Genomic DNA, 20,868 nt, shown 5'->3' with positions numbered 1-20,868 from the left:
CAGGCCAGTCTAGTGCAGATAAGGAGGGGACAGAGCCACCTCCACTCCTCAGCCCTCTGCAGGAGGAAAGGTAAAATGCAAAACAGAAACACAGGTGTGTTTGAGAAGCTCCCATTTTCCTTTGCCAGTTCAGCAGGAGGAGTGTTGAAAGAGATGTTAAGAGCTGCTTACTGAACGTCAAGTATCCTTGGGGGGATAGGTGGCTGGGTAGGTTGACTTTAGGTCATGCAAACTGGCAGCCCTTTTTGCACATTTATGTAAATAAGTTAGAATACTTTGCTGCTGCAGCCCTTGAGAAAGGATGTCAGTTCAACATAAAACAACCTTGTTGGTCATTATAGATAAGAGGTGTGTATGTGACACTTGCGTGAGGTGCAAGCTAGTGGTTACTATTACAGAATCACAGAACCAATTAGGCTGGAAAAGACCTCTGAGATCACTGAGTCCAACCTCTGAGCTAACACCACCATGTCAACTCGAATGTGGCATTAAGTGCCATGTCCAGTCTTCCCTTAAAAAGAAAAAACATTATTGGTACAGTGCTTATTCCATCCACAGTAGTTGGATGGATAGAAGTTTTTGTACTGTATTACTGTAAGGTTTATCAGTGTGGCAGTCTGTCAGTTGTCACTACACAAAATAGTGTTGTACGTTTGACTTGAAGCAGTGAGATAAAAAGTATTGAGCATATTTAAAAATGGAGGCTGTGTAATGAGTAGTGCCCTCATTTGTTTTAGGGAAAATATTTTTAACAGTGTTATAGTGGGAACTGAAAACTACCTCTGTAATTAAGGCTGCTGACACTTTCCAGGACTTTGTAGCTGAAAACAAGGACCAGCTTTGCCAGAATGTGATCCTGTAAAGTCTGAAGCTTTCTGTGGGTTCGACCATCCTGTAACAGTTCAGCAGTTACAGAATCACAGAATGTTCTGATCTGGAAAGGACCCACAATACTCATTCAGTCTAGCTTTTAAATTAATATTGGCCCATAGAGGGATCAAACCCACAACACTAGTCTTAGTAGCACTGTGCTCTAACCGAAAGAGCTAATCTCAGGGTCAGGTGTTTTATGTTAAAGAACAAAGGAGAAAGATACAGCTAAGTTTTGATGTGTTAGCATTTTTTTACCCCTGACAGTTTCTCTGAGGAGGCCTAGTACTCACAAAATTCAGAATGGAAGCAGGGAAGGGTTAGTGCCTGGTATTGTGATGCTGCTGTTGCTGCCTCCAGATCCAGATTAGATGTTTATATTCATCAATTCAAAAATCACCAGAAGCCAGCTGTTACTCCAAATGTCAGTTGGGTGGCATTACCCTGGGGACACTGTGGCTGAGATTGGAGAGGGAAACAGGAAGGAAGTGTCGGAAGGAAGGAAGTGTCGGAAGGAAGGAAGTGTCGGAAGGAAGGAAGTGTCGGAAGGAAGTGTCGGAAGGAAGTGTCGGAAGGAAGTGTCGGAAGGAAGTGTCGGAAGGAAGGAAGTGTCGGAAGGAAGGAAGTGTCAGAAGGAAGGAAGTGTCGGAAGGAAGGAAGTGTCGGAAGGAAGGAAGTGTCGGAAGGAAGTGTCGGAAGGAAGTGTCGGAAGGAAGTGTCGGAAGGAAGGAAGGAAGTGTCGGAAGGAAGTGTCGGAAGGAAGTGTCGGAAGGAAGTGTCGGAAGGAAGTGTCGGAAGGAAGTGTCGGAAGGAAGTGTCGGAAGGAAGGAAGGAAGTGTCGGAAGGAAGTGTCGGAAGGAAGTGTCGGAAGGAAGTGTCGGAAGGAAGTGTCGGAAGGAAGTGTCGGAAGGAAGTGTCGGAAGGAAGTGTCGGAAGGAAGTGTCGGAAGGAAGTGTCGGAAGGAAGTGTCGGAAGGAAGGAAGGAAGGAAGGAAGGAAGGAAGGAAGGAAGGAAGGAAGGAAGGAAGGAAGGAAGGAAGGAAGGAAGGAAATAGTCATTGGTGGGGATTTTGGTAGGCAGCAGTTTCTGTGCTTAGAGGCTGGTGTGAAGGCAGATGCTCCGTGTTTGACAGACAGGCTGTTTAAAGCAGCTTACACTGAGCAGAGCCTGTATTTGAGGCTTCTGCAGTCCAATTATTTGTTCAGCAGCTTTCTGTAAATCCAGTTGTACAGTTAAGAGCAGGTTTGTGGTTTTTAAAATGTATATAGAGTCAGTACTCCTGTTCTCAAGACAGTGTGAAGAAATGATAGGGTTAAACTGTAAACAAAGAGAGGGGAAGAAAATTCTCCTTAATTGAAGATTTAGGTTTTTTTCCTGTACTTAAAGGTAGTCCTGAGCTCTTAATGGTATGTGATTGTTTTTTACTTGCAGGTTCCCTGATGTATTTAAATGAAGCCACTCTCCTTCACAATATCAAAGTTCGGTACAGTAAGGACAGAATTTACGTAAGTATTCTGTGTCATGACAACCAATCTAATAGATATGTCCTTTCAAAAATTCACCATGTGTTTCCACTTCTGTTTTTTTTTTCCTATAACAGAACTGCTAATGTGGAAAGGTCGAGGTTGTAGGCCTTTTTTTTGCTTTTTTTTCCTTATATTATACTTTTAGATCAGAATCCCATCTGATTTTTAGCAGGCAGAGCAGTAGGTTTTTCTCTACATGACTGTGTGCAACCATAGCACAGCTTTGTATCACAAATGTTCCTACAGGTAACTTATTTCACTGTTAACAAAGATGGTTTTCTTTCTTCATTATTTTTGAACGAAGCAAACAGGTGCCGTCTTTGACACCTCCTAGCTCAGATGTCCATCTTAATCTTTTATATTGCTATCAAATTGCCTAATTGTACTTAATGAATTCTGACTAAATTACATTTTGTCCTTGCCATCTGCCCAGATACTGACAGCTGTGAAACAGAAGATAAGAGTTTTCTTTCTTTCTTATTTTTTCCCCTAATAGAAAGCTGGCTAGGGATAATACAAAACAGTTCTACATATTTTAAAGTGTCTGTGTTAAAATAATCAACCTTTCTTTTAGCACATATTATAAAATTAATTTAGCTAAACCTTTTTATATAAATGTAAAAAGAAAGTATAATTGTTTTCTTCTGTTGCAGTTGATTTACATAGCTTTAAATTTTTTATGGCTCAAGATCAAGCGCCAGCTTTAAAATATAAATAAATAAAAATGGCCATTTGAATGCTGCTCTGGAAAAATAATCCTTAAAGAAACCAAACCAAACAATAAAACCCCCCAAAGAAGCAAAATTCTGAATATGGACTGATCATAGGATAGGATAGTATTTTCATAAAGTAGGATAGTAGTTCATAAAGCCTTTCTTCAGTGTAAACAAGTACTACTAATAAGTTATCCAGAACACATGTATTTTCTGAAGGAAAAAACAACCACTTTTTTTTTCAGTTTATAATTTAACTGCATTTCCCTTGTGAACAGTTTTATGCCTTTTTAAAAATCCTGGTTAACAATATTTATCTTGTTATTAAAGGAAAGTTAATATTAGTATTTGCAACTCTTGAAGGCAAGTTTTCCTTTGGTGAAGCAAGTGCTGAAAAGAGAACTACTTAAGAATCATCATATATTGCGTGATTCCGTCTTCTATTAATGTATCACACAATATTTTCCAAATTTTAGTCTTCTAGGGACATTTTCAGTAACAACAAAGCAAATAAGTTATTCACCTGAAGGTTTACCTCATTTTCTTCAGATCTTTTCCTGCAAATCTGATTTTTAATTTGATTTTGACCCCTCTTCTTTCCTGTATGTAACCTGGCAATTATAACTGAGCTTTAAGAGTTTCTTTCAGAAACATTAAAAAACCCCCTCTCTTCAGTCTTCCTTGTCCTATGGAAAGGTAAAAAGCAGCCTTTGTCTGAGATTCTTCTCAAATTCCTTCTCTGTAAGAGAACATTTGCATTCTGTATTTCTCTCTGTGGAAGCAGCTATAGCTAATATTCTTTTGGCTGAATGCTTTTATTGCCTGGCTTGAATGCATTCCCAGGCAGGATCCTGTCAGTCCTTCCTGCTGAGTTGCTTCCATTAGATATTGAAAAGCTATCCTCCTCACTGGAGGACAGTGTGTTATGCTATCCATGAGCTTAGTTCATTCGCTTTTGAGCAGGAGGATTTGGCGTCCTGTCCTTGATCCAGTAATGCAGACAATAGGAAATAATTTAAAAGGAGATTGGGAGAAAGGTCAGATTCAGGACATACTCCACAGCTCGGTGGTTAGGGAATTTTCCCAGGAGAATTTCATAGAAATGCTGAGAAGATAATTAAAGGAACTGTAAAAATATATCCTATCTTGTGTTTGCATTAGCTGGAGAGGATCATAAATGCAGTTGTTATATGGAGGCTATAGTCTGTAATAGACAATTGCTGTTAACCACTTGTTTGGATACTGCCTAGTAATTTGCTGTTCATTATTTTCTTCACAGACCTATGTAGCCAACATTCTTATTGCAGTGAATCCATACTTTGATATACCTAAGTTTTACTCTTCAGATACTATTAAAAAGTACCAGGGTAGATCGCTGGGAACATTGCCACCACATGTTTTTGCAATTGGTATGTATTGAGCCTGTATTTGTCTATTAAAAAACAAACATTGAATACTTCAGAGTTATCTGTAAATTGCAACCTGCAGCAGTAATTAACTTATTTTGAACTATTCTAAAATAAAGCACTAATGGCTAAAATTGCAAATCTTCTCATCTTTTTGAAGAACTTGTAAATGAGCAACTGTGACAACTCTATTAGGATTATTCTGCACTTCCAGTGTTTTAAGTCTAAGCAATTCAAATATAATTTGCTACCATTAAAAAAAACTAAAAAAGAAATAACGAAATTCAAATTTTATAAGTGAAAAAGGTGTAATAATGATTGGCATTGTCTTTCAGTGTAGTAATTTTCTTTGCCTTAAATTATGTTGCCAGAGCGCATTCACTGTTTCCTTTTATATGCTTGTGTTACAGACAGAAATACATTGAAATGTTATTTATGGCTTAAATCTGATTTCAGTCACTTTTGAAAATAAAAAAAAATTGGAAACTATAATCAAAGCCTGACATGTTAAAGGCCTTCTCATTGTTTGTATTTTATTTTGAAATAAAAAATATAATTAGCTGGAGTTTTTGTACCTGTTACATAGTAAGAGAGATTTTTTCCCAAGTTTTCTTAGATGTTACTTGTTGCAAAGTACAACTGAAAGTTTCCCTTTAAAAATATATATAAAATAAACACAGACTACTATTTTGCAAATACATTTCATTAAAAAGATTTAGCTTTAGATTCTTGATTTTGTTTTGTTTTATTCTGGAAAAAGTTGAGTAAGCCTTTGTTTCCAAGACTTTGAGTTCTGACATGTCAGTGTTGGAAGAATTACAACTATAGTATAAATTAAAGGAAAACAGAATTTAATAAGCTATAATTAATTTAATTGTAAACATTTAGTTTCTATTCCTGAAAATGTTACATTTTAATTTTCTGCATTGTAGCTTAACTTTATCCTTGCAATACTGCTGAGTATTAATTTTTGTCATGTCAACCATATTCTTCTTTTTAAGCTGATAAAGCATTCCGTGACATGAAAGTGCTTAAGATGAGTCAATCCATCATAGTCTCTGGAGAATCAGGAGCTGGCAAGACAGAAAACACTAAATTTGTTTTGAGGTTTGTATGTGAACCAAAGTTAGTATGTGAATCCCTTGTGTTTATGCATTTGGTTGACATAGAGGCAGAGCAAACTAAGGTCATCAGTGGGTTTAAGATACAATTCAGTAAGATATGTATTAGCTTCTATGTGCACTTTATTACAACAAATTGAGTTAAAAGCCGTCATGATAATGTGCAGAAATAGCTACATACTCACAGAAACTTTAACTCAGTTGTACTGACATCATGTAGTTATTATGGCTTATGATACAGTCGTTTTGGTATTGCACATCTGGTAATGTGGTTGATAAAAAATGTAACTAGACATTAATTGTATTTTGCAAGACACTGTTGGTTTTGCCATAAATGTGTGTTTCTGTGTTCCCCCTGAGGTTTTCTTTTTAGTTTGTTTATCTTTTTAACTTTAAAGTACTTTACCCAAGTTTACTGAGTAAGACTGAATAGTGGTATTTATTTATTTATTGTTGTTCATGTGCGGCCGATACTAAATCAAGTGTATTAAATTATATGGAAAGCCATATTGCTGATATATATCAGCCTTGCTTCCATATCTGCATTATCTTTTCATGGCTTTTTATCACTCTGTAACACTAACTAGAAAGAACTGGTCCTTTAAATACACCTATGTCAATAGGTGGCCTGATGATGCAGGGAAGCACAGTGTGGGCAGTGTAAATACGCTCCCTTGCCATGCCTTGGACTTGTTTCCCTCTACAAATATTTAATTCCCTTTTCCCTAAAATAATGTATTTTCTAGTATTTCTCTACAGTAGAGGTATTATTTTCCACATCCCGTGAAGAATTGTCACAACTGCCTGTCTGTCCTTCATACTGCTCTGCACTGGCCCTGGGCAACCTTTCGCAGATAGCTGTAAGAATTACTGCAAGGTGCTGGCAATTTTTTACAAGGGACACCTGACTCTATTCCTGATAAGAGTAACAGAAAAAGACAGCAGGCACTGGAAGAATATCTCACAAGAGATGCTCTTAAAGATTATTCTTCCACTTCTCAGCAAAGGAAGAGCTCATTATCCAACAGGCAAATATCATTGCTGCTGCTTCTCCCCAGCACCCTCCACCATAGAGTCCCTCTACAAAACATAACTGAGTTTTAAAAGCTGGAAGATTTTACCCTTGTGGGTTTAGAAAGTAAAAGGTGCTAGCACAGCTCTTTTAGTGCTTCTAAATTTTTTTGGAAAGCCCCATTTTCAAGAGCTGTTTTTAACTTGTCCCAGATTCCCTTGTGAATTTCCAGAAAGCATGCCCTGTGAACAGGGAAAAAAAATTTAAAAAGACTGGGACTTTGGAGCAAGTAGATTGTGGTTCTAGTTTCTAATTCTTTCTTCAATTGCTAAATTGAATCCTGCCTTAATTGTATACTTGTAATTCCTTATCCTTACCATCTCCATGTGGAATTTTATTAACACTGATAGTTATGAATACAGAAACACTATGGATGGCAACAGTCTTAAATTCAGGAAATAGACATGAAACCTAATGTATTTTAAAAGATTATTAATAAATACACATAATACAGTAATAGTTTGATTATATTTCTATTAATCTGTAATTTCCATATACATGTTAAAAAGAAATTTCTAGCAGGCCTTGGAGTATTAAAAAAAATTGGAAGTGTGCAAGAATATTTTTCTTTTAGCAAAAAAGAAAAGTAAAGTTAAAGTTTATTTCAAAGTGCACAGGTATTTGAAACTTGAAATCGGAATGCCTTTCATATAGTAATTAGTTAGTATTTGTGCACAGCCATGTTAAACCCTGCTTAAGTGAGGAAACCTGACATGAGATGAATGATACTGATTTTTTTAATCTTACTTTACAGGTACTTGACAGAATCCTATGGCAGTGGCCAAGATATTGATGATAGAATTGTAGAAGGTATGGAAGTTTCTTTCATTTAACTACAGGTTCCAACATGATTTTTTTTCAGAAATGTGACTCAACAGCAAGCGAATAAAAGTAGCATAGAAATGCTATCAGACTTTCTAGAGCATAATTTATAGGCAGTTGATCTTCATCCTAGGTTTTGAAACATTTTTTATTTTTAATTAACTTTATTTATTATAGTATCATGCTGTCATTTATTAGAAAACGTTTATGTGTGTGTTTGAATTGAGCTTTACACATATAATGTACTCAAGGAGGTACCCAAAATGGAATTTTAAACTGCTTAAAATCTTCAAGGACAAGATTGTTTTTTCATTACTATCTGTTAGTACCAGGAAAATATAATTCCTCGTCCTCATTATCAAGTTCTCAAAGTCAAATAAAGTAGGGAAGTTCTTTAAATTATGATTCTGGATCATATTTCTGTTATAACATTTTTTGTCAGAATAGCACTTTGACTGTATCTATCTTTACTACAGTAGACTCCAAACTAGGTGAAGAGAGGCTGTGTTGATCCTTCTTATTGAGCCTCTTGAATGTTGCATATACTTCCTACTTGAACAGAAAATAGCTTTTTGAGAAAATAGAAATACCTGAAGAACAAACAACCTTCAGCCAACCTAATAATTCCTCATACATCAGTTTTAGTCCTCTATAGCATAGCATAAATTTATGTGGAAATTTCTTGACTCTGTGTCTCTTTCTTAAAAAAAAATTTACTTTTGCTTTAGATTTTCCTGCTTTCAAATTTGAACCACTTATTCAAGAGAAGTACTTCAGGCTTTAATCTCTTGTTGCTGTAACTGCTTAAACCAGTTCCTTAGTGAAATCCACTGTGTGCTAAAGGAACTCAGAAAGTGGGCAAGAGTTGGATAATGCCTGATGCAAATTAATTGGTACTTGTAGGTATTCCTCAAAGAGTTTGAGCTTTTTAATTTAGAACAGCATCTGATGCATGAATTCTGAAGGTTTTTAGGCACGATTTTAATGAATATGCTTGTGGCATATGTATTACTAGAGGAACCTTCAGCCTACCTGAAAGACTTTGTGCAATTTGGTTTTGTTCATAATCCTTTCTTTAAAATTTCATATTACATAAAATGCCTGAATAAGCATCAAAGATCTTGTAAGAAGTCAGATTTGCATTTTTATGAACTTTAATTGTTAAAAAAATGAAAATACAGCCAAACAAAAAAAGGTTAATTCTCATGTCCTATTACATGATGCATTATCACCCACATTTTATTCAAGCATTGATGTTATTTCTTCATTCTTTAATTTATGTAGGAGCAGATATTTAAATGGTTGTTAGTGGAGTTTTAAATCTGAGTTTCTGCTCACTTAGTTTCCAATGCTTATTTTTAGCTAGAAGCCTTAAAATATCTTGCAGATATTTTTAGTGGTTTATTGTTAACGTGGTTTAGTAAACTATTTTTCTTTGATCCTCAAAGCTACTAAAAAGCAGTCTTTCAGAGGTCTTCTATTTCATAATTAATAAGCAGTTTCAAACTGTTTAAACTGTGCATGATATTTGTATGAGTGTGTATATATATAGATATGAGAATTAGATTGCTTGCTGCCATTCTTTCTGCATGGGCTTTAACATGCTGAAAAGCAGCAGCCAGTAAAAAATAAAATCAGCCAGTCACTTAATTGACCTAATTTGAAAGGACAGTGTTAAGTGGTTTTTGAAATCAACAGACTTTTCTAATATGATATTTACTAATTTCCAAGTCAATCTAAAACATTGCATGCATGACATTTAAGTGACATTTTCGTCTGTGGAATAAGTGAGTAGTTTAGATTTCATGAATAATAAATAATTGGGAAGCATCAAATTCTGTTCTGTCTCATGTAGTTAATGTATCAGTTATTTACCTACTTCCTGTAGAAAAACATCACTGAATAACTTTTGGTATTTGTCTCTGAATTTCTGGCAGTATTGATTCAAGTACACTGCACTGTTACAAGACATTTAAGTACTTAATTTCATGTTCCACCACAATATATCCAGTATAATTTGCAAAATATATTATTCCTAATAGGTAATATTTTTCCTTTGATTTTCAAACCTTATTCCAAATAAGTCCCCCGGTTAATTGTATTTGTTCTCTGTTTCTTTTTGGTAGTTTCCTGATTGAATTTTAACACTACAAAAATTAATTTTTTTAAACAGCAAATCCCCTATTAGAAGCTTTTGGAAATGCAAAGACTGTTCGAAACAACAACAGCAGTCGTTTTGGGAAATTTGTTGAAATTCACTTCAATGAAAAGGTACTGGAATTTTGTTACAGATAACCAGTGATGGTTTTTTTTGCCATATAATGGAAATGCTAGACTGGCAGAAGGCTGAAAAGCCTTACTAGTCTTGCAGCAAATAGCCACTGTCCTACTTTACAGATTCGATTTGAATTGTGTCACCTTGAAAGAAAAAACAGAGCCACACTGTACTGTCTCATTACTGGAAAGCAGTGGCAACTCAGTAGGAAAATTGCTTCTACCAACAAAAGACTAAAAATGGGTCCCTTCATTGCATATGTGAGTCTTCTCATATGAAGACTAACTCACTTGCTGTTAGGTATCCATCCATTCCTTTAATGCTCAACTAAGTGTAAGTTATGTATTAGACATAAATGTATTTTGACTTCAAACTTTTTTATGTATTTGTATGAAATTTTGAGACCTTACATAGTAATCTGTGTATGACAGAAGTCAAGGAATTGGTTTTTTGATAAAAATACTATTCAACTGTGTATCTTAATAAAAAATTTCTTTCTTTGTTCAGGTGTAGTTTTGTTTGGGTGGGATATGTGTACACACATTCCACAGTTAAGGATGGCTGTATGGTTGGTCAGTATGTCCAAGGTGACGACTCCTGTGGATGTTCTCTAGAGATTAAATACATGCTTCCTCATCTTTCTGACTGAGGACAAACAAACTGCAAAAATTTGTTTCTTTTCCTGCAGACTTAAAGCTCAATTTGTTTGGTCTTGAGCTTGTGGTCTTTTCCTAAGTTTTCATCACTTGGTTTGTAATTTAACTTCAGAGCTTTTGTTAATAGTTTACCTAGTAAATAACCAAATTTCTTTGTGGGGAGAGGGACTACCCATCAACACTCACATGGTGTTTCAGTTGAATTACTTCAGCTGAAGAAAACAGCCCTCTGAGTATCTTCAGAAACTCCTTCAAGGTTGCTTCAGCTTTCCACTGCAAGATCAGCCTGTTTACTTGAGCCCCTTTTTTACAAGGCATCACTTCTCACTTTGTGGTCACCTTTTTAGGTCTGGTTTCTCAAAGTGATATGAGTACAGACTGACACCTCCTGAATAAGGGAACGACTGCATAACTGCAATCAGATTTGTCAGTCAGCTAATCCTTCTTAGTTCCTGTAATGGCCATTAAGTTCAGGAATTTCCTTGCCATTAAGATTTCTCAAGGCATAGGGAATTTTATCATAGGCCAGATAAGAAATAGCTTTCAAAAATATATGTCAGAATTCCTTCTCCATAAAGAAGTGCAAGTGTTGGAAATAAAATGTTGTGTCATAATTAATTTGCCCAAGATGTTGTCCAAATATGTACTCTATAATTTTAACCTCTCCTTTTATTTTACAAGAATCTCAGTAAAATGCACCTAAAGAAGGCTGTAATAGCACTCTCATACAGAAAGTGTAAGGATGGCTGTAGCAATGCTCTTTGCAGTAACTCCCGAGGTTCTGCTATGGATTTCTGCTTTTTGGGGTGAAGAAGACCTTTCTTTTAAGAAGAGTGTATGTATATACAATACATGAGCTGGGGAGAGAAGTAATGGTAAAGACAATGGTTTTTTCCTAGGCTTAATATGTATCAGGTAGAGATAGTTTTAAATCTTTTTTGGAGCAGTTTCTATTGAGCAAGTCATGATCAGGTAAAAGTAAATTGAAGACCTGAATCTTAAATAATGCTACAAATATTCAGATAATCAGAAAAATATTTCTTCTTCCTAGAACTCGGTGGTTGGTGGATTTGTGTCACACTACCTTCTGGAGAAATCTAGGATCTGTGTGCAAGGCAAAGAAGAGAGGAATTATCATATCTTTTATAGGCTTTGTGCTGGTGCTCCAGAAGACATTAGGGAAAAGCTATATTTAAGCTCTCCTGACAACTTCAGGGTGAGTAGCAGAGTCAGCATTTGTGAAGTTTGTCATATCGTCATATGTGGATCCTTCATATAGAACATATTAAAATCTCTATTATCTTTGGCAGACTCATTATAATTAAAAAACCTGGATTTTCTTTTTGTTAAATCTATTTGATCTTGGACTAAAGCTACCTGACATTTTTCTTTACTGGAAGAATTCCTGTACTTTTTCTCTGTCTTAGAATTGAGGAATCTGTGCTCTTCCAGAAAATGTACTGTTGCATACCCAACTGTTAGTAATGCTGTTATGGGCTCTTCTAGAGATGTAAAGTGTGAATTTCTTCAGTGCAAATCAAATCTCCTGGTACCTATCAGTCAGTTCTTTGCTTGTGTTCTGTCATTTGTTTCCATCTCTCACCATTTCTTGCCTTATATTTGGCTTGGAACATTATGGAAGTGGAATTTTGTTTATTCCTTAAATAAACAGACCAAATCTCTTGGGTTTTGAAGGGTTTTGTAATACAAAGATGTGGAATTACAAGGACATAAGTTAAATGACTGTCATCTCTTTAGACTTCTTTGATCTTAAACAAGACGAGAAGCACTGCAAACAAAGAATTAAGTTATTGTGCTGACTGTTTTCTTTGTTGGTTGATCTTCCTACTTGTTCTAAATAAAACTTGGACTGTGCTTATAGATTGCTTCCCCTTTTGTACTCAGTTCCATCAAAATTCAGCAGAGCTTTAAATATACAACTGTCCTGCCAGTTTTGTGCAAAGCAAAAGGTGAGACCTGAATCAGTGCACTCGCTGTGGGGAAGGTGGGGGCACCCTGCCCACCAAACAGGCAGCTGCTGTTTGGCCAAGGCAGTCAGTCTCTCCTTATGGATGAGCCAGGAAATGGGCACAGAGCTGCACTTCCACATGGTGTGCATTGTACATTTGTACTGTGGTATCAAGGTGATCCTGCTCTCTAAAAGCCGTGACTGTATTCTAGGACAAGTTTCCTTACTTTCTCAAGGCATTCTCTAGGCATTCATAGATCTTACATTATTTCTTTAAATATTTAGTTTGTATCTTTTTATATTTTTTCTATTTGTACTCACCTGTGTGATGGAAACTTGTTCTGATGCTTATTAGGAAAAAACTGCTTCCATTCCCTAGAAGAGAAGTTTTTCTTTTGAAACACTCAACAAACACAATACTTAAGAACACCCAACACCATTTATATTTGTAAAATGTGGAGCTAGTTTTCAAAACCTTCTTTTTTACTCTGCAGTTACTCCATGCAGTATTCTCTTGTAGGATTTAAAGCTAAAATGTTGAACAGATTTTCAAGTACATGTTTTTATTGTGCAGTCACTTTTCCATTAAAATTTATTTCTTGGAGTTAATAGATTTTATTTCTAGAATATGCTGCCTACCCGTACCTTGGGGATTTTTTTAAAAATCAAGAATTCTGCTCATGAGAGAACCCAAGGTTGTAGATGTCAGGGTCAGACATAAAACCTTCTTAAAATCAGGCTGATGCAGGATAGCACTTAACAGCCTGAGTTCTTTTACAGAGGACATTTTATTGCATATTTCATGTATAAAGAGTCTGTAGTCACAGCAGCCTCATCATACTGTGACCTTTTTTTGACTTCTACTAAGACTATAGCTGACACTTTAGTTTCCATTAAGGATTTTATTGCTTTATCATAAGTTAGTACTTGAATTCTGAGTTCTTGCATGTGAAAGGTCCACTCTGCATGTTAAATTGAAAAACTTTAATGCAGCTTCTTTCTCTCTCTTAAAGTAGATTATCTTTAATTAAAAACCAAAGAATCAAAACCTTAGGATATTTTTCATCTTTGTAAGCTTGTAAATGAATTTAAATATTCTTAAAGTTTATTACTCGTATTGCACTAAATTTTCATCAAGTACCATTTTATGGGAGATTTTTAGGAAAACAAAATTGTAAAAGATAATTTTCCTCCTAAATTTGCATTTCTTTTGTCAAGATGATTTTTGTGTTCTTTGTTCTCATTTACTACTTCAGTTTTCATCATAAAATGGTTCTGACTAAGCATACTTGTGTCACTTTTTTTACCACATTTTGTTGACTGCACATCTGTTTCAGAGTTCATAGAAATGCCATCTTTCAAGCTTTTGATAATAGATTGTGATATTACACAAGGCAAAGTTTGATGATTGATCAGTATTTTCCAATCAGTACAAAATTTTACAAGAAAGATATTAATAAAAAACCTTGAACTCTAAAATTGGTTATTTAGAAAAGCTCATCCCTTAAGTCACATTGCATTGGCTCTATTGTGCCCCTTGTCTTGAGCCTTATGGCTTATCGAGGCAAAGTCCAAATTAGGGCCAGCTTGAGTTCTAAGACTCAAGCCTGGTTTCTTTAAAGTACACTTTGTTAGAAATAGGACCATCTCAAATTTAAGTTGTGGGGTTTTTTTTTTGTTTGTTTGTTTGTTTTGTTGGTTTTTTTGTTTTGTTTTGTTTTGGTTTTTTTGGTTTTTTTTTTTTTTGTTTTTGTTTTTTTTTAATTTTGTTTCGGTTTGGTTTGGTTTTGTTTTGGGGTTTTTTGGTTTGGTTTGGTTTTTTGGGGGGGCGGGTGTTTTTTTTTTTCTTTTTCAAAGAAGCAAAACATTTTTAAAAGATAGAGGATAAATTAATTCTGTTTAATCTTTGGGCTTCCTTCTCTTTGACTTAAGTGATCCCTTGGAATCTCCTCCCCATCCATTTGGCCATCATGGCTTAGGGACACATTGCTCTGGGCATATAAACCAAGACACTGCATTGGCTGCACCTGCCTGACCTGTCCTCTGGATTGCAGCAGCACTGATGGCCATCACCTCTGTACTAGTTCATCCTTCCCCTGCAGGTTCCCTGGGGAAGTGGGAATTTACTTGGCCAAGGATTATGCAATAGCCCTGCAGTTCTGCAGGTTTCTTACACACCCATTGTCCAGCACAGCCCACATGAAAGCGTGCAGTCCTGGGGCTCATGCTTTAGGTTGCCCTGCAGAAGTTTTCAGAAATTCAAGGTCACAAGGAAACCATGTGCTGAACTTGTAGGTCTTGGTGCCTTGGACTGAATCACATGGCTGTGAAAGTAAAGCTGCACAGTAAATCTGGAGTAATTCTGTACCTAGAGAACAGTAAATGAGGATGAGAAGCTGAACTTTTTTCTCATCTACATTTCAGGAAGAGAAGTGAAATTCCCTTATGTTTGGGTTGCTGAAGTTACAATAGTGTGTTATACTTCACAAAAAAAAAAAGGTCAGGCAAACCATACAAACCAAACCCCAAGTACAATGGTATTTAGATGTACTGTATGATAACCTGAAACTGTGTATTTGTGTTCTTTTAAAAATATAATTTCTCCCTAATTTAATATATAAATTTACTCAAGGTTTTAGCTTTCAAATTAAAGCCATTATCTTGTGATTAAATGTCTTTTATGTAGGTTATCATTTAATACCACACTGGTTCACATTCTCAACCTGTCACATAAGTTTCCACGCTCTCTTTTTTAAAAGTATGACCTTTTTCACTTCCCATCCCCAGTTTCTGGGATCGTGTTACTAATGCTGTAATACAGGATATATTGTGTTTAAAATACACTGTGATTTGCATTCTTATTGACCAATAAAGAAAACTTCTGTACTTTGTTAAACACCAAGCTAGCTTTGAATAGTTGCCACTTTGTTTTAATATTAAATTTGTCACCAAGTTTTTTCTGCTGTTAGAAATGCTTTGAAGAATATTTTGAGGTTTTGGAATTTTGCATGTAAATTTTAATCAGAGAGTAGAATTGTCTGTGTTCACCTCTTAGAAAACATCTTTGTTCAATTAAAGAGTAAAGAATCAGTTCACTTCCTTCAGACAAAGGGCTCTGTCCAAGCTTTTGGACAGAGTTCTTACATTCAGATGAACAAATCAGTAAGGAAAAGCTGGTGATCCCATTTTTCAGAAGGCAACAGTAATTATTTAAATCTAAGTTCAGTCTGATTTACTGAACAGTAAATCTGAGATTACTATACAACAAAAGGTGGATATCAGAAGCCAGGTTCAAAATAAGGCTTCTGCTTAGACCATGCTGTAAGCTTTAAATATTCTTCAGACTTTTTAATACACTATGTCTCCTACTACCTATAGAAATATTTGGTGAGAAAAAAATAGTAATTTCACATTACATGTATGCCAGAAAATTAGTTCTTTTGGTTCCTAATTTTGGTTGTCTTTTCTGTAATCCTGGACTCCTTGAATAGGTTTAATAAAATCAAAAGGTAAGAAAATATTGTGTAGCTTAATAAATATCCCATTGTGTCAAAAAGTGTTTTAGTTGTCAAAATCAAGAAACTTTCAGTACAAGTTTGGTACTGTTGCAGTTCTTTAATTTTGTAGCTGTAAATAAATATATTTTCAAGGAATGAATTATGAGCACTTATCATGTTTGTATCAAATGGTTAAATTAAGCCATGTAGGGCAAGCTTTAAATAAAAGCATATGTATTCCTTACTTCTATCTTTAACTATGCATTTCCACTTGTTTTATTGTTCCAGTATTTAAATCGAGGCTGTACCAGATTCTTCGCTAATAAAGAAACAGACAAGCAGATTTTGCAAAATCGCAAGAGTCCTGAGGTATGTTTTTATCTTCAGTTAGTTTATATTGTTACATAATGGAGATAGAGTTGAAAGTGATTACAATTTTATAGTGTGGAATGAAATGTTCATTTTACACATCTTTATAGAGGGTACATTTTACACATCTAAGAGGGTACTCTCCAAGATGCTGTATTGAGAACTCTGCTTTGGAGTTCAGTCCTAGAAATACATTTTAACATGCATCATAAAATCCCAAATGGAACAGAGTATATAAAATGGTTTCCTCTTCATTTTTATAATAACATAACACTTAATGATGCAGCTTGTCTTCTGTGGAAAACAAAAATCTAATACTTTTGTAATTTTCTTTTTAAAAATCTTAACTACTGGCAGAAATAGGTCAAAAGCCATGTTTTTTCTGGAGCCATTTTTACTATGTGGAGTTTTGAAATGATGCTCCAAACTGTTCTATAAATCAATAGTGCAACCTCACTTCTAGCCATGACTATATTCTCCTCCTCAGTGCACTTGAAAGGTTTTTGTTTTCCCCTTGCTATTAACTGCTAGTTATGCCAGAGCATGGAATTTCCTGGATGAAAGTCTGAAGCTTCAAACATTTATACCTCCTTGCTCCATCTCTGTTTACATTTTTTAGAACCGGAATTACCAGAATTTGAGCACTTAAACCTTTGAGCTGTTCACATGAGGATACTAAAGAATTTGTTCTGAATTAATAGTATATATGAATTGGAAGTTATTAAAACACTTAATTAAACTTCTGCTCTGTTCTCTAATAAAATTTTCATCTACTCAAAGTATGAAATTCACATTTGTGTAGCTGGAAGGTATTTCAAATATTAATCAAATCCATATTTGTGATTCAGTAGCAGGGCAAGCTGCATATATATCTGACAAAAATAACTTAAGAGCCTCATTCCACCAAGTGGTCATGCCATCTCTTTCACAATGTGGTCTTGGAGCTCGTGCTCAACTACAAGGGACTGTATAGATAGTTCCTTTCCTCAAGTCAACATTGTCAAGCCTGCCCCTGGATTTCTAGTGGTTGTATTATTGTAGCATTCAGCATGTAGTCCTGACTTCTGTTGTTAAATGTAGGCTATTTTTTTAATCAGGGATGATGGAGAATCAGATACAAAAATACTTATTTGACATCACTGTGGGGCAGAAGGCTGGTAGACACAAGCATATAGGCTAGCTGGGGAATTTTGCCTCAGTTTACCCAATTTGCCTTTGACAAAGAATTGTAGTGAGTAGGCATAGAGTATCAACATTCACTTATTTTTTCTTCTGGAAGATGAACCTGTGCAATTTTCTGTTATTGATGTGATTTACAGGTGGGTGTTGTCATAAAACTGGTCCTCTGATGGACTTGAAATAAGAGAAGACTTGATTTAAGTGTTTGTCTAAATTAAAACATATTCACAGAATATTTCTGAAAATATATATAAGACATGAAGTAGTAGAACATATGATACCATAACACTTAAATGTAACTGCCATATCCATTTGAAGGCTCAACAAAGGATCAAAGTTAAATGATATTTAAACCTAGTATAGCTGTTTAGACAGGAAATGTATTGTCTTGTTCAGGTTTTTAAATTGGAAGTTTAGTATTTGCTGTCATTTTACTAAAAATATTAAGATTGTTGTTTTGAATAAAAGTAGCTGGAATAGTCAATTAATACTTCAATTATTTTTGTGTTTTCCTTATCAGGAAGATGAGGTGATCATTTTACATAATTAACATGTAGTTTAATGTTATTGATGTGCCTACATGTTGTGTGAAGTGAATTTTTCAGATGCATGTGGTGTTTTGTTTTGATAAAAATCATGTTAGCTTATTTGACAGTAACAAATCTTTTCTTTAGTAAATTATTCTTTTTAATTGATAACATTTAAAAATAAGTGTAAAAATGTAGCTCAGTCTGTGCATGTTCATGTAGTTTTTTTGATTGCATGCAGATGTGTTACTTTCTATTATTTAAACTGGTTTATAGCTAAAATAGCTTTCAATGTATTTAAATTTGAAAAATAAGCAAAATGTTAAATTAGTATTTCAGAACATAGTTAGTATTCTTCTAAGCCATAGACCACTGCAAACAACTTTTCTGTTTCTTTATTACAGCAAGAAGTTAACTAGTATTTTTCTCTAAATAAGCCTGTTTATAATAGGGGAAGTGCTCCTGGTTCTGATTTGTCCTGTGCTCCTGTCCTTCTGTCATCCTATTGCAAGGACCTCCATCTTCTTTCAGCTGCTTGGGGTTAGAAGGACTCCTTTGTATTAAATGCTCCAATAGCTCCCTTAGCAAAGTCTTCCTTCCCCCTGCTCATTATCTCATATTTCCCTGTCCTAAGCAGTCACATTCTTTCTAGCTTCTGCTTTCTGAAGACAGTTTGAAGTTTGCTGTGAAATTTAAGTTTGAAGATCATGCTTCCAAGTGTCAACAATTTAAAATAAGGTTCTTGTGAAGCCCATATTGTATGAAGAACTTGGATCTACTTAGTTTGGCATGCTTTTGTATGCTTTTTGATGTGACTTATCCTTGACTGGAAATATTTGCTTACATTTACTTTAAAGCACTTACATAGGATTTTTGGTTTTTTGTGTTTTATAGTATCTTAAAGAAGGTTCCTTGAAGGATCCACTGTTAGATGATCATGGAGATTTCAACAGAATGTGCACAGCCATGAAAAAGATTGGACTGGATGATGAAGAAAAACTTGATCTGTTTAGAGTAGTGGCTGGTGTCCTTCACCTTGGAAATATCGATTTTGAGGAAGCTGGGAGTACTTCAGGTTAGATCAAAATAGAAATGATTTTTCCTAAAAATACTGAAAATGCCTCTTGATTAGAGACCTTCCCTTTGTATGTGAATTACTGCTTTTGAAAGCTTCTTTGTGTTCATGGGTAATTCCATCTTAATTCACCCCATTTTGAAGTCAAGTTTATCTGTTTGTTTTAAAGTTGTACTTCTTTCCATGCTCTGAAAGCAAATAGGGTTGCACTGAAACTGTTCAAGAACCTATTCAGTGAAAAGTTTCATATAAAGAAAAGAGCCATTATGCATTTTAATGACAGGTTTAAAATCCAACTTCTCTCTAATATCACAAAAAGATCTTGACTTTAGAAATTAGCAACTCCATCTGTAGGGAAAGGCATTATGTCCTTTGGCTTCCAAAAATAACATCATGTTAGTATTTTGAGAAATGAAAAAAAAAAAAGTTACAGCAAAAACGTAGGTAAATATAACTTTCTCATTTTAAGACGTTGCTCACAAGGTGAAGCAGTACAAGTGTAGTTGGGACTTAATTGCAGAATGTGCATGAAGGTTGATGAAGGAGATTTAATGATTTGGGAATTGTCCCTATTACCTTACTACTGAAATCAGCCTCTCTAAATTGAGAACTGCTGTCCATATATTCTTGAAGGGTTGATTCCTCTGGGTCTGGATGTACTACAAATACAACTATAGTAGAAAACATAAGTATGTAGGTCTAGCTTGAGTTGCAAGACAGAGTGAAATTTGTTTCTCCTGGTCATACTTCAAGAATGTATAGCTGTTGGTGCAGTTGTTTGGAAGAGCAGACCAAATAACATTTTAAAGTGTTCTGAATGATGAATTAAATGAGTGCTAACCTTACAGGTTCACTAGCTCCTGACCCCAAGTACAGAATCAGCACAGTACTGTACAAAACATTCTGTTCAGAAGAGATCTTGGGTGGGCTCCAGTCCCATGTGTCAAATCAGGGCCAATGCTGAATTCAAATTGGGTAGCTTAGGATTGGCATAGAGGTGGGTTGTTTTTGGTTTTTGTTTTCCTTGCTCTACTCTATAGATCAAATGACAACCTCCCCAGTGTCAGTTCATGCTGTTGCCATCTTCATGAAGATGACAGAAATGAACATGATTGATGAGAATGAATCTGGGAAGATGCAGGTGTAGAGATGGGTAGTGGCCTCATGTAGCTCAAAGCAGTAAGCTTCCCAGAGAGCTTCCCTGTTTGGGCCTTTTGTGAGTTGTGACATGGGCATTGATCAGGTTAAACAGTGAAAGAGGTGCAAATGTGAGTTTGAGGAGGAAATGAATGAGAAGAGTGGGAACCACAGATGGTTAGGAAAGTCAGGGCTTAGAGAACAGAATGTCACCAGAGAACCTATGACCTCTAAATACTGAAATTCAGACCCACTTTTTTTCTGGAATAAATTATAGATCTTCTAAAATGTAAATGAATGTATTGAACTTCTAAATTCCAAATACATGTTTTGTTTTTCCCTCACCATGTGTGTCTACACACAGGGTGTGCATTTGAACTGCTGCAGGCAGTCTCTTACCAGAGGGAGACTGGTAAGACCCTCTAGAGTTCTGTTGCTCCTCTACTGCAAGCAACAGCAAACAAATGTAAATAAGTGCTAGATTTTATTAAAGTGGGTGGTGTGCCAGTTGGAGATCTCTGCTGGCCGAGCCCTGGTGCCGAGGCAGGTGGAGAGCAGCAGGACTGCACCTCCCGTTGTTTACCTGGGACATGTACAGAGCCTTATCTGAAAAATCCAAGTGCCAGGAGCCTGCCCTAGCAGCCGCTTCTGCTG

At 35.5% G+C, this 20,868-nt stretch overlaps 1 protein-coding gene across 4 annotated transcripts in view; it reads left to right on the top strand.

The window, feature by feature from the left end:
* MYO6 (myosin VI) overlaps window positions 1-20,868 on the top strand; it is a 103,327-nt gene that overhangs the window by 38,934 nt on the left and 43,525 nt on the right. For all 4 annotated transcript variants that reach the window (XM_063152888.1, XM_063152886.1, XM_063152885.1 and 1 more), the window contains exons 4-11: window positions 2,302-2,375; window positions 4,389-4,518; window positions 5,517-5,622; window positions 7,463-7,518; window positions 9,704-9,801; window positions 11,513-11,677; window positions 16,216-16,296; window positions 18,897-19,077. In XM_063152888.1, coding sequence (XP_063008958.1) covers window positions 2,302-2,375; window positions 4,389-4,518; window positions 5,517-5,622; window positions 7,463-7,518; window positions 9,704-9,801; window positions 11,513-11,677; window positions 16,216-16,296; window positions 18,897-19,077 — 891 coding nt within the window. The remainder of the gene's footprint in view (window positions 1-2,301; window positions 2,376-4,388; window positions 4,519-5,516; window positions 5,623-7,462; window positions 7,519-9,703; window positions 9,802-11,512; window positions 11,678-16,215; window positions 16,297-18,896; window positions 19,078-20,868) is intronic.

Source organism: Melospiza melodia, chromosome 3 (genome assembly GCF_035770615.1).
Source record: "Melospiza melodia melodia isolate bMelMel2 chromosome 3, bMelMel2.pri, whole genome shotgun sequence".
Classification (NCBI taxonomy): domain Eukaryota; kingdom Metazoa; phylum Chordata; class Aves; order Passeriformes; family Passerellidae; genus Melospiza; species Melospiza melodia.
The sequence above is the reverse complement of the archived record's forward strand: the minus strand, read 5'-3'. Positions and strand labels throughout refer to the sequence as shown.